The sequence below is a fragment of the Drosophila virilis genome, chromosome 5, assembly GCF_030788295.1.
Source record: "Drosophila virilis strain 15010-1051.87 chromosome 5, Dvir_AGI_RSII-ME, whole genome shotgun sequence".
Lineage (NCBI taxonomy): Eukaryota > Metazoa > Arthropoda > Insecta > Diptera > Drosophilidae > Drosophila > Drosophila virilis.
Window position 1 is genome coordinate 12804458 of NC_091547.1, and position 14676 is coordinate 12819133.

The 14676-nt window shown below is 36.3% G+C and overlaps 1 protein-coding gene and 1 long non-coding RNA gene across 28 annotated transcripts; one reads left to right on the forward strand and one right to left on the reverse strand.

Moving 5' to 3' along the window:
- Positions 1-389: 389 nt before the first annotated feature.
- On the reverse strand, positions 390-14400 carry RIC-3 (RIC3 acetylcholine receptor chaperone). Of its 27 annotated transcripts, none has more exons than XM_032436185.2 (12): positions 14286-14395; positions 12499-12955; positions 12261-12377; positions 11876-12030; positions 10985-11128; positions 10798-10924; positions 10537-10557; positions 1619-1731; positions 1111-1290; positions 903-995; positions 593-742; positions 390-532 (listed from the first exon to the last, which is right to left on the reverse strand). In XM_032436185.2, exons 2-12 carry the CDS (start codon positions 12734-12736, stop codon positions 398-400), a joined length of 1473 nt encoding a protein of 490 aa, XP_032292076.1. In that variant the 5' UTR covers positions 12737-12955; positions 14286-14395; the 3' UTR covers positions 390-397. The 27 variants fall into 27 exon arrangements, 24 of the variants coding, with proteins under 24 accessions (XP_032292076.1, XP_015029945.1, XP_015029942.1 ...); XM_015174459.3 differs by lacking the exon at positions 1619-1731 and adding an exon at positions 9751-10043; XM_015174456.3 differs by lacking the exons at positions 1619-1731; positions 14286-14395 and adding exons at positions 9751-10043; positions 13380-13513.
- Positions 868-4666, forward strand: LOC138911386 (uncharacterized). Its single transcript, XR_011416952.1, has 2 exons — positions 868-1010; positions 1170-4666. It is a non-coding gene; the product is annotated as an uncharacterized lncRNA (long non-coding RNA).
- Positions 14401-14676: the final 276 nt, after the last annotated feature.

Genomic DNA, 14676 nt, shown 5'->3' on the forward strand with positions numbered 1-14676 from the left:
ATGGATATCCATTTAATGAATTTTTTTTTGGCATACATTTAGAAGTTCAGTTGACCGAACAGGTGCAGATACAAAGCAAAAACTATATGATTTCGAGAACAAAATCGATAAAACACACAATACATACATATATAGAAATACATACATACATATATGGGCATAATTATATACAAATCAAATGACAAATTACGAACAGGATCTATGTTTTTTTAATCAGTCGTAAAATTCGTGCTGAATCTGGTTAAATTCACTCAAATCTTCCAATTATGTGATGCCTGTTTTCAAATCAACTTGAAAATAGCAAGTTAGGCAAAACAATGCGATAGGGTTCGATGTTTGCATTATGATTGCCGTAACGTTATGCGACAAACATACATACGAATATATAGTTTGCATTTTATTGTTCGTCGTGTCCAATTATTTCAATATCATCAGCCAAGGGACTCTCGATTTCCTGTTTGTTTTCGCTACCATTCTGTTGATTTGCATCCAAATTAATTAATGATAACGTCATCTTGCTGCTGAGTATGACCTGCGATAAGATAGAAAATTCGTTGTACTCTTTGTGATTTAATTTATTTGTTTTATTTACTGCCGGCTCCTCAGATGATCCATTCAGCTCAGAATCGTAGACCTCTTCACGTTTCGTTTGGGAATCGGCCACCAAAATCTGTGAGTCGTGTGCCAATGCGCCCTCCAAGTAAATGGACTGCGGCTCGGGTAGATTTTCTTCCAATTTGGACTGAAATGAAAGCACACCAATTGTCAATTGTCAGTCATATGGAGCACACAATTTTCATAAGCACTAGATATTTGTTTATCAAAGTGTTTCGCTGCTTGGAAATTTCTTTGACTATGGCAGGATTCGCTTGAGCGTAATAAGGTGCAGCGGAGGCACTTACATGTTCACTATTTGCGCGGAAGACAGGCGTTGGAGGGCGTCCAGTCCATCTTTGACCGCCCTCGCAACTGGCTGTTACCTCCATGCCAAGAACCTGCACCCCATCCATGTATGTATACAATTTAATATACATATCATGCCAGTATATACAAAAACAATATAATAGTATAACTGTATAAATCCGATTTGCAATTAATATTTAATTTTACCGTCATTTCACGCTCTGCGCTGATGTCGCGTCGCTTCCTTTGCTGTTGCTGTTGTTTAGTGTTAGTCGCATCCTGTATACCCTGTGTTTTATTCTGCTCCTGATCGTTAGTTGTATGCCCATTGGAAATGTTCTGGTTTTCTACATTTGTCAAATTCGTTTTTTCGTTGTCGTCGTGATGCTGTTTAAAATTTATTTTCGGATCATTAATTTTGGCATAACATTGAAATATTGAAAGTTAACAAAAGAACTGAGCATTTTTAAAGTTGGTTGGCTCAACAAAAAAATAATAATAATAATAATTGAAATTATTTTTTGTAATTTACTAAATTAATTAGAACAATGAAACAATATTTACTTTTAATATTTACTTAATTGTTGTTAAGAAACGCAACGAAAAAAAGTGCATTAATTGGGGTTTCTCAGTTACTTGGCTGGTTAATAAACAAAACAAAAGAGTTAACAAACTTTCAACGATTGCTGCGGAGCGGCCCGTCGTCGACGCTAACCTTATTCAAATCAGATTCAGTTTCAGTTTCAGTTTCGCTCCTCGCCCCGTGCACGTCTCGACCGTTCAATTGCTCGTCGGCAGCGTCTATAAGACCTTGTATAGCCGTTACAACTACTCGATTTCATTTATATATATATATAGTGACATATCCATAGTCGCACCCACCCTTTAACATAACTTGGCGCATAAGCATAAGCACAATTATAAACATTTCTAATATTGTAAACAAAGAGCCTGGTGATAACATCGACATTGGTCAAGATCAAACTGTCCCCCTTTGGTAGACATAAACAATTCACCCTAAATATCACGCCACTGTCAATGTTCCCATCAGAGTACTATCCCACGCATAATTGCTGACGCAGCTCAAACTTCACTCAATTTTGACTCAAACTCTCTCAAAGCGAAGTTTGCTAAGCGACCGCAACAGTTAGATAAATCAGTTCATATTCGGGAAGCAAATCTGAATGTACTCAACAAAAGTAGCCGTTAAGTGAAAATAATAAATTGAAATATATTTTTTTATAGTAACCTAACGTGTAAAACTTAATTGGCGCAGCCGGTAGGATACGTCGGGAAAAAGTTAAGATCGCTAAAGGATAATTAATTCCCAGATCTAACGCACAATCGCGACCGAAAGTGTTGTCGGAGTGTAATAAAAATTTTCTCGAATACGTATCCGCACAAGAACCTTCGGGTCACTAGTAGCTTAATAATATTGACCCTTTGGGCAATAAAGCTACTACAGTTAATAACGACTGGATTTGCATATCGTTTGATCCCTGCAATACGTTATTACTGAGTCTTTTTAAGACACACACACAAAAAAAAAAAAAAAGAAACATTTAACCAATAATCCATCACAAACTTTAACCTAAAATAAAAGTGCAAAATCAAAGAACAATAAAGTTCAAACCTACAAACTCAAAACTATTCAAAAAAAAGTGTATTACACCAAGATGACAATGGAATTATCAGAACAACACCTCAACCAGGCCCTTTCACAACTTAGACAGGTGCCAAGCTTTGACGGATCAACGGATCAACTAAACGCCTTCATTAAAAGGATAGATTACATCCTACACCTGTATCCAACCCGAGATGTTAGACAACATAGCATCTTATACGGAGCCATCGAATTGCAAGTCACAGGAGATGCTCAGAGAATATCACAAAGGACAGCAGCCAACACTTGGCAGGAGCTGAGAAACGCATTAATTGAAGAATACAAAGTGCAGACACCATTTGAAGAACTCCTTCGACGCTTATACAACACGAATTACCAAGGAAACGTCCGTAAGTTCATCGAGGAGCTCGAGAATAAATCTTTTGTTATATTAAATAAGTTAGCACTAGAAAATATACCTAGCAATACAACCCTTTATACAAATGCTATGAATAACACAATCAAAGATGTTATTACAAAAAAATTACCAGATAGGCTTTTCATGATGTTAGCCAGACACGACATTACGTCGACACAAAAACTAAAGCAAGTAGCTCAAAGAGAGGGATTATATGAAAATAGCGTTACTGAAAAACCTAAAAATAATAATGTTCAGGGAAATCCAAATAACAATCGTAGGAACATGGGAAATTATCAGCAAAATGCTAACCCAACCACCATTTCAAGTGGCTATTCCAACACGAATCAGAGTTATCACGCACAAAATAAACAGCATAATAAGTCCGAAGACAATCAGAAAGCTCACCACGAGTTCCAACAGAAATTAAGTCAAGGTAGATACCAAAATCCCTTAAACTACCAAAATCAGTCCCATTCACGCTTGAATGCACCAAACCCTCCGACTAAACGTCAAAGAGATAGTAACAGTGGGCAGATGAAAATGGATACATCCGAAAATTTTCATCAGCAAGCCTCGGAACAAACAGAAGAAATCCATTCATAAAATTGATTATGAATGACGAAGTTCTAAAATGTGTCATCGACACAGGTTCAACCATTAATCTAATGAAAACTAACCGCTTAAATTTTCCAGTTTACAACGAAACATTAAAGGTTCACACCATAAATGGTGTTATTGAATTAAAACAAAGTATACGATTAGGAGCAAGCAAAATTTGTCCGAGCAAACAAAAATTCTATATTCACGACTTCTCAGAGCATTATGATGTTCTGATTGGGAGAGAATACCTTGAGGCATGTCAAGCAAAAATAGACTATGCACAAGGATCCGTAACCTTAGGAGAATTTAACTTTTGTTTTAGATATAACGACGAAGAGGTCGAAGAGGACATGACCGCACAAGAGTGCCTTGATCCACCCTCAACAGAGGACAGACCATTTAACTTCGCTATTAATAATGAATTAATAGAAAACAATGAGTTTAGGCTAGAGCACCTAAACTCAGAAGAAAAAGAAAAAATAAAAAAAGTTTTACATGAATTTCGTGATATCCAGTACCATGAAGGTGACAATTTGACTTTCACTAGTACAATTAAACACAAAATTCTAACAAAACATGAGGACCCAATTTACAAGCGTCCATACAAATATCCTCAAATATACGATGAGGAAGTAAATAAACAAATAAGCGATATGATAAAACAAAATATCATACGTAAATCCAAATCCCCTTACTGCTCACCAGTAATAATCGTTCCAAAGAAAAACGATGCATCTGGAAAGCAAAAGTTCCGGTTAGTCATAGATTACCGCAATCTCAATGAACTAACTATTAATGATAAATACCCTATCCCGATCATGGATGAAATATTAGACAAACTTGGAAAATGTCAATATTTCACAACCATTGATCTAGCCAAAGGCTTCCACCAAATCCAAATGGATCCTGGTTCAATACCCAAGACCGCATTTTCGACTAAACATGGCCATTACGAGTACACTCGCATGCCATTCGGTCTTAAGAATGCACCTGCAACGTTCCAACGTTGTATGAACAATCTCTTAGAAGATTTAATTTTTAAGGATTGTCTGGTCTACTTAGACGACATTATTATTTTTTCCACTTCATTGGAGGAACACATTTTGTCGCTACAAAAGGTATTTAAGAAGCTTAGAGAAGCTAACTTAAAACTACAGTTGGATAAATGCGAGTTTATGAGAAAAGAAACTGAATTTCTCGGTCACATCATCACAACTGAGGGTATAAAACCAAATCCCAACAAGATACAAGCAATTGTCAAATTCCCAATTCCAAAAACCCCAAAAGAAATTAAATCATTTCTAGGATTATGTGGTTTCTATAGGAAATTTATACCAAATTTCGCTAATATAGTAAAACCATTAACACTTAAATTAAAAAAGGGAGCAAAAATCAATATAAAAGACAGAGACTACGAACTAGCGTTTGAAAAGCTAAAAGTACTCATAACATCCGACCCAATTTTAATATACCCTAACTTCGAAAAACCATTTTCATTAACTACAGACGCGAGTAATATGGCAATAGGGGCCGTCCTTTCGCAAGAGCATAAGCCTATATGCTATGCAAGTAGAACTCTCAACGAGCATGAGTTAAATTATTCAACGATTGAAAAAGAATTATTAGCAATCGTTTGGGCCACTAAATACTTTAGGTCCTATCTCTTTGGTCGACAATTTCAAATCCTTAGTGATCACAGACCACTCGTCTGGTTAAATAATATGAAAGAACCTAACATGAAATTACAAAGGTGGAAGATCAAGCTAAATGAGTTTGATTTCCAAATTAAATACGTCCCAGGAAAAGAAAATTATGTGGCAGATGCTCTGTCCAGAATTCAATTAAACGAAAACTTCTTAGGCGAAGATACAATTAGCACAAGAGCAACAATACATAGTGCTCAAGAAGACAACAGTAACCATTTACAAATCACAGAAAGACCACTTAATTATTATAATCGACAAATAGAATTTGAAAAAGGAACCGAGAACGAAACAAAAGTTACGAATTACTTTCACAAAACCAACATAAAAATTACGTACAAAGACATGACTAATACGCATGCCAAAGAATTAATAAAAGAATACTTATGCACAAAGAAAAGTGTGCTATACTTCCACAACGAAGCAGATTTTCCAATTTTTCAAGAAGCCTACTTAGAAATAATAAGTCCGAATAATTCAACAAAGGCAATGAAAACTAGTACAAAATTAATAGACCTTCAAACATATGCAGAATTCAAAGAATTAATATTAAAAAAGCACAAAGAATTATTACATCCAGGAATTGAAAAAACTATCAATTGGTTCAAAGAAACCCACTATTTCCCAGATTATCAAAATTTAATTCAAAATCTAATAAATGAATGTGAGATTTGCAACATCGCAAAAACAGAACACAGAGATACAAAATTAACTTTCGAAATAACTCCGGAAATCGCTAATATCCGAGAAAAATATGTAATGGATTTTTACATAGTAGGAGATAAACAATTTTTATCTTGCATTGATATCTATTCAAAATTTGCATCATTAATAGAAATAAAAAGTAGAGACTGGCTAGAAACCAAACGAGCTATATTACAAGTGTTCAACCAAATGGGTAAACCCATCGAAATAAAGGCAGACAAAGACTCAGCTTTTATGTGCACAGCTTTACAATTATGGCTAAAATCAGAAGCAGTAAATATTAATATAACCACTAGTAAAAATGGTATATCCGACGTAGAACGATTTCATAAGACAGTTAACGAAAAACTAAGAATCATTAACAGCGACTCAGACGTCGAAAATAAACTTACAAAATTTGAAACTATACTCTACACGTACAATCATAAAACAAAGCACAAAACGACTAACAGAACACCAGCGGACATATTCATATATGCAGGTACACCAGAGTATGACACTCAAGCTAATAAAGAAAAACTAATAAATAATCTCAACAAAAAACGAACAAATTATGAAATTGACACTAGATACAAACACTCACCGTTAGTTAAATCAAAGACGACAACCCCGTTCAAGAAAACAGGAGAACTAAGACAAATCGACGACAAACATTTTGAGGAAACTAACAGAGGCAGGAAAATAACACATTACAAAACCAAATTCAAAAAGAAAAAGAAGACTAATCAAAGCAAATATAACAATTACAGGTCAACAACAGACAGCGATCAAAACATACAAGCACCAGCTTAAATTAATTATTATAATATTACTATCAATAACTGTAAACCATATAAATGCACAGAGTATTGAAATTAATCCTATCAAAGCCCATAACGGATATCTCATATTTAAAACAGGAACCATAGACATTCCGACAGATTACGAATTCCACTGTTTAACGGTTAATATAACAAAAACCGAAGAAACTTTTAACAATTTAATTGAACAAAGTAAAGAATTCAATAACCTTATACAAATCGAATACCTAGTAGAAAAATTAAACAGAGAAATAAACGGCTTAAAAATAGCCAAACGCAGCAAAAGAGGTTTAGTTAACATAGTAGGAACAGCATATAAATACTTATTTGGAACATTAGATCAAGAAGACAAAGCAGAAATTGAACAAAAAATAAGCAACTTAGCAGAAAACAGCGTTCAGGTTAACGAATTAAATTATATAATAGAAGCTATAAACAAAGGAATAGAAATCATGAACGAACTAGATCAAGAGAAACAAAAAGGAAAGAAATTAGATATCCTTATATTTAACTTACAACACTTTACAGAATATATAGAAGACATTGAGATGGGAATGCAGCTCACAAGATTAGGAATTTTTAACCCAAAATTACTAAAACATGACTATTTGTTGCATGTTAATTCTGAGAAATTGTTGAATACAAAAACTTCCACTTGGTTTAAATCAGATACAAACGAAATACTGATAATATCCCATATTCCTCGAGAAATAATAAAAAGCCCGGTATTCGAAATAATTCCATACCCGGATGAAAATAATAATATTTTGACAGAAATAGCTCATGAAAAATATTTTACCCAAGATAAAAAAGTTTATAGCAGAGAAACAAAAAAATTAATTAATAATGAATGTTTAACAGGAATTTTAAACCAAATAACATCAGAATGTAGTTATACTAAAATTTTGCAAAATTTTCAAATCAACTACATAGAACCAAATATAATTTTAACTTGGAATTTACCAAAAACTATATTAAACCATAATTGTATAAATAACGAAATAACAATAGAAGGAAACAATATAATAAAAATCTTTAATTGTTCATTGCAAATTAATGAAATTTCAATTTCAAACAATATGTTAGATTATACTCAAAGCATTTACGTAAGCAATGATGTTATAAAATTAGAACCACTTTCGTTTGTACAAACGAAACAAATTATAAATGCACATACAAAATTTAACAATGTATTCCAGATAATTACAATAACCATATTTGTAATCATATTAATAAGTTTAACACTGTATTTGACATATAAGTTCAAAAGCATACCTAAGAAATTAATTATAAAATATAAAAAACCCAAAGTAGAAGAAACACCTACAATAATAGGAGATATACCAATTGTAAAAGAAGAAAATGTTACACTATATCCAAACTTAAACACCTGAGGACAGGCACTTTTCTAATGGTTGGGGGAGTGACATATCCATAGTCGCACCCACCCTTTAACATAACTTGGCGCATAAGCATAAGCACAATTATAAACATTTCTAATATTGTAAACAAAGAGCCTGGTGATAACATCGACATTGGTCAAGATCAAACTGTCCCCCTTTGGTAGACATAAACAATTCACCCTAAATATCACGCCACTGTCAATGTTCCCATCAGAGTACTATCCCACGCATAATTGCTGACGCAGCTCAAACTTCACTCAATTTTGACTCAAACTCTCTCAAAGCGAAGTTTGCTAAGCGACCGCAACAGTTAGATAAATCAGTTCATATTCGGGAAGCAAATCTGAATGTACTCAACAAAAGTAGCCGTTAAGTGAAAATAATAAATTGAAATATATTTTTTTATAGTAACCTAACGTGTAAAACTTAATTATATATATATATTTTTTTTTGCGACAATATACAAGATGGCAGAGACATATATATATTTGTACATGTGTAACATGGAGACGAAGAAACGACAGAATGTAAGTAGATTTAATAAACATTTTGCATTGGCAATAGGCAATTGGCTTTGCTTTTGACTAAGGCTCAACTTTTCGATGTAAGTTCGTATGAATTGTGAATTGGCATGAGTATTGGCAAAAGGTAAACTATGAATCGAAAAGTATCTAAGCACATACATAAATATCATATGTTTGTATGTATGGTTAATTTCCAGTCTCTTTGTTTTGGTTTCTAAAATATGTCCCCATCATAAGTATTGATATAGTAATAGAGAGCTACAGACACAATTACGTATAAACATACATACTTAGTAGTGTTTAGTATTTGTGGATAGTTAGTTAGTATGGCTACAGTATCGCATGCCGATCGCAGACGAGCACAGTTAGAAAGAAAGACGGCAAATAGTTAAGTTAGAGTGCAACAAAGAATGACAGAGAGATGGGGGAAGAGAAATCAGTCCATATCGAGGCCCACACATGCAACAGGCGAAGCGTGAGCATAACAAGGAGAGAAACAGAGAGAAGGTCATAGATAAATGGGATACTGAGCGGGCCACAGAAGCAATATTATAAAGCCGCGCTCCCGCATGCAACTGAGGAGCTGACGGTTTACGAATCTGTGGCATTACACAAACAGAATGTCAAACTTTTCGAGAACTAGGATATAGTACATGTACGGGTATAGATAAAACTCGGTAATATCTAGAAATCAAAAGTAGAAACGAACTTATGACTTGTACTTAGTTTGGTCTATTTCTGTGATTTGGTATTATATATGCGGTAAATAAATGTTGGTTGCATTAGAAATTTGGCTGCCGCTTGAGAAACTTCATAGCAATCATCTTGAAAATGAGAATACAAAAATATAGCATATTAATAAATGAGATCAAACGCCGATGAAAACTGCACGCGTCAACTAAAAATGTATACATACAGATGTACGAATGTACATTAAATTTGTGCGAAAATCTAAATGGTTTCATATGGTTTAAATGGTTTAAGTGTGTCATGGACAATGGCGCTACCGTTTCCACGAGTTGACGTGAATGACAGCAGCGCACACTTGTGCATTGATGCGGCTAGCTACGTTTTGGTTGGATGCTAACCTTTGCCTCATACTGATCGGTGTTCATTTCGGCAATTAATTTTGCCATCTCTCGCTCCGTGTCCTCGAGTTTCTTGCGCAACTTTTCAATTTCCATTAATTGCTCCGTTTCCTTATTGAACAGCGACTTCTCCACCTCGGCCAGCGTCTTAGGGGCTATTGCCTGGCCGTGGCACTGTTGCTGGTGCGCCTTCAGCGTGCTGGACAAATTGGTGGCCATTTCCGTGGCCGACAAGGTGGCTTTGTAGAGCTCCTTGTCGTTGCGCCTGCCGTTCGCTGCGCTCGTCGCAGTTCCTAAAAAGTGTTCGTAGGATTTGCTTTAACTAACAATTATGTTGAGGCAAGGACAACGAAACAGCTAGCATAGTCATTTATATACAGCAACAAAAAAATAATTGTAATAGTAAACGATAAAAAGGTGAGAGAACGGAAACTGTATGAAATCGTATTTTATCACTAGGATATATATGACAAAAATTCTCTAACTACTTCAATGTGGTTTTTTGGTTTGGCTTGGTTATGGCTTGTGAATTAGTAGACACTTACATACATACATACAAACAAGTACAACATTTATATAAAAAAAAAAATCTATAAATTAAACAGAACACATCAAAGGCTTGAGCCCTCAATGCTGTTGGTTAGCTACACCAAATGAGGAGGACATATTTTAAAACTGAACCAGAGCGATCAGAGATCTCGCATCTTCTCACACAACATCGACTATTCATTGCGTACAAGGACTCAAAATAAAGACTTTTAAAAAACAAAATCTTTTCTAGCTTACTTGTCTGATGCTCGCGCCAACCTTTTCGCAAATGGCAATGCAGAAAATTCAAAAAACAGATGAACGCCTTTGGTTAGTAATTGATTATGAGTTAAGTACTTGTGCTAGTGTCTGTCTGTATAGGTGTGTGTGTGTGTGTGTGTGTTTATTGTTTATAAGGATGCAGTATGTGCAACTACAAGAAGTCGTTATAGTAGAACTAGAAGTCTCGATCATCATCTATATATATATATATATATATCAGCATGGAGCTCAACTCACCCAGTTTGGTGCCGCCCAAATCCTCCACCTGGCTGTGATTCTGTTGGCCAAAAACTTCTTGGCGGAAGCTTGGATCCGCTGGAACGGGCCCATACGGCGCATTTGGTACTTGCTTCTTAAATACAATCTAAAAAATGAGAGTGTAAGTATTTGGTTCAAGGAATTAGTAAAGCCAACTGTCTTCCACCTTCATAATCGTATAGCCGAAGAACACCACGATGCCAATGGTATAGAGCGGCATCAGGAAGCCCATGCTGCTGCCGGCTCGCTGCTGAGGCTGATGAAAGGCACCCGCTCCCATTGGCGGTCGCATGCCAGGTATGGGTCCAGGCTTAAAATAAAAATTAAATTTTAAGTTCTAAACGAGAATAATACCCTCTATATATAGAAAGACATTGGATTGAGGCAACTAATATAACAATAACAATATCCTCCACTCTTAATCTTATACCGCTTGTAGTTTCCTAATCTTTGCGTCGTCATAGGGAATATCCTATCATCATCTACATATAGAATGACCTCCTGAGATTAAGGCAACTAAATAGCAAGGGGCCGGCGGGTCTTAATCCCTGGCTAGTGTAAGAATGTAAGAATTGTCTTATAACAATATGCTCTACTATAAATATAAACAAATTACCTATTGGACGGGGATTATCTGATATTGGCTTTAGTATGTATATGTTAGAGAGATCGGAACCGCACACATTTCCACCTCCATATACCGTTTGTAGTTTCCTAGCACAACAAATGGATGCGCGGGCAGGTGGCGCATTAGATTTGGCACAAGTTCAATATGAACAATATATTTTTTGTATTATTTTTTTCTTTTTTTTTTTGCTCATTTCACTCTTCCTTTACGGTTTGCTTTTGTATATATTTTCTTTCGGCTGTCTTTTGCCTTCAATTTGCGTGCAGTGTCATAAAAACAAAACCCAAATCCAAATAAAATAAACGCATCTATTTATAGGACTGGCCCGATGTCTCATCCCCAGCGTCCCCAACGAAGCCCATGCGAATGAGACGACGCGTCACTTCGTCGTCAATGGAAAATGAGCTGCAAATCGAAGTCGGAACTCACCCGGCCGTCAACGATGCGGGGCGGTGGGTTACTCGGCGAACTCTTGCGCTCGACTATCGGAACGGTGGGCGTGGCTGGTATTGCGCGGCCCCGCTCACGCATCGCCTGATATATGGACTCCGGATGCAGGTGGGCTGGCCGTTCCTGACGCAGACCTGTGCGAAAAAAAAACATATTGCAAACAATTAAACGTGTACAGAGAGTTGGGAAAACAATCAACATGTTCGTAGATCGGTGAGTGAAGGGATTAAATATGTGATTATTTATCAGATAGATGCATAGAAAAGCCGTTAGATTGGTTAGATACTAATCAAGACAATCGTGCCGTTAGTCGAGCTGAAGATTAGTTAACGAGATGGAAGAACGCTTCACGGATTGCACCTACTTATTTCGCCCGTGTACAAGTTGATCTGCTTGCGATACAAATGAGGCCCGAACGGCTCGAGGCCCGGCTTTGAGGCGTTCATGAACTGCTCCCTGTCAAGCACGACATCACAACAACCTGGTCAGAGCAGGACAACACCAAAACACACACACGCACACGTACAATATTCAATAAATAAAGAAATTAATCAAATTAAAATAATACAATTCGATTTGATAATGTGAAGATCGAGACTCACCGCCAGGTGCGCCGCGCTGGGGCTGATCCTTAAAGCTTGGCTTGGGCGGCGCTCCGCCAAACATCATGGGATGGAATACTTTTGGCCATAATATGGCAATGCAGCCAACCACGGTCACAATCGCAATGATGCCCATTTTCTTGGGCGACATGCTCTCCTCCGTGGCTGAGCGATGCTTCTGCTTTAGCTTCGCCCCCGGCTGCTGCTGCTGCTGTTGCTGAGACGATGCTGTGGACATGTTGACGTGATCGCAGGCTTTCCTTTTAAAGCTCAAATCTTAAGGCAACTCTCCGTGTCTGCTCGTGCTCCAGTTGAGAATTCTTTGGTGTTTTACCTGATGCTCTTATTGTTGTGTTCGGCGTTCGAATATTTGAGGTTAACTTTGGCGTTGGCTCATTTTTGTTACGTTTATTAATGCAGTTTTCCTATTGATTCTGCTGCCTTGTTATTGCATTATCTGAAAAATACGCACATACAATTTTCAATCAAAATGCTTTCGCTTCGTATATAGACTATATGGGCACAAAGGTTCACATTGAAGCCATCTCTGCGCCTGCTCGCAATTATAGAGTATTTGAATTCTGTTGTTTTTGGGCACAACAAATTTTTATTACATAAATAGCAGTCCCGATTATTTTATTTTTAGCGCTCACACTTTTCAGTCGTTTCAATCTTTTTGGCTGTCTAATAATTCTTGCCGTGAACCATAAATATTGCATTCAAAACTGAGCACAACTTTACGTTTAACGAACGCACATCTCAACAAATACACAAAACAAAATCAAATCAACAACAATAACAATAAAAACAAGAGCAATAATTTAAATTTATTGATCTAAGTGTTCCATTCAATTTCGCTGCCAACGACGACGAATGCTTACGCAAAGCTCCAATGTTGTTGCCGAACTGGCCAAGCAAAAATTTTCAAACTATTAGCGAATTTTTAAAAACAGCTCAGCGACGACGACGCGTCGCGTCGCGTCGCTGCTAGCGTCGCGGGCCCAGTCGGCCATAATTTGGGCGTTTGTCTGTTATATTTGTGCCGCCGAAACTCAAATATAATGAATACGACAAAATAATTTGCAACATGCACGCCCCACGCCCCGCACTCGCCGCGCGCTTTGACAGTTCCGCGCAGCGCGGCAAGCGCACGCGCTGATCAGCCGCATAACGGAATTTTCATACCAATACACAGACATGTATGTGCGTGCATACATATGTATGTACATAAGTATTTACATGCGTTGTTTGTTTTTGTATATTTACTATCATTTCCATGGCACACGCTCTTTTGACTGTAAACATGCATACATACATACATATATATATATATATATGTGTATATCTTACTTAAGTTTTTTGCCGGGACCAGACATTTTCATTTCGCTTTCGAGCTCATTGACTAGCGAAAGTGTTGCATGTGCACACATACATACATTCATACATACGTACATATTTTTTGCTCTTTTGCAATTGTTTTACTCTAATTAACAAGTCGCATGGCACAGCTAAGTATCTCTAAGTGCTGGTGCCTTCGTTATTTTGTTGGTATGGTCAAGATCTGACATTCGCCGTCCATTTCCAGTGCTCCTCGCTTTGGTTATTTTTAGAGTCACGGACATTGTAAGAAGTCAATGTCGCACGGTTCACAAATGTTTTCATAACTTATTTATAAATAAATACACAAATTGGTAAAGCGCGAATTGTGACAGTTTTGATGCAATTATATTGATGCACACATTCCATTTTTTTTTTCGCAATTTCTGCTAATCCATATCAAAATTTACCTTAATTTAAATTAAGTATTCAAAAACTCTTAAATGCTAAATTCAAACTATATGTTTGTCGTTATGAAGTGTGTTCGGAAAATCAATATACGTCTGGCCAACTTATTGGTCCACCACCACAATTTATCGACAGTAAAATCAACAGTGCTGTAAAACGCTGACAAAAATTAATATTTAATAAACAGGCGCGAACTATTTCCATTCCTATCCGCTTTTTAACATATAGTCCTTGTCGGCCTTGTATAACACAAATTATTCAACATTCTGCGAACATCAACAAGAATTTTTATAATAAATTTATAGTTTTTAGCGCGGCTTGAAACGATAATCTCTCTATAAATGCCATGACAAAAAAATGACAATTATATTCTTATTAGATTAAACAGAGTTG

Bases quoted from the DNA above. Each gene is read 5' to 3' on its own strand.
- RIC-3 (XM_015174459.3), bottom strand. From the start codon at position 12,736: ATGTCCACAGCATCGTCTCAGCAACAGCAGCAGCAGCAGCCGGGGGCG. The intron at 12,031-12,260 runs GTAGGTGCAATC...TTTTTCGCACAG, and splicing joins CTTGTACACGGGCGAAATAA to GTCTGCGTCAGGAACGGCCA. The intron at 533-592 runs GTAAATAAAACA...ATCTTATCGCAG, and splicing joins GATCATCTGAGGAGCCGGCA to GTCATACTCAGCAGCAAGAT.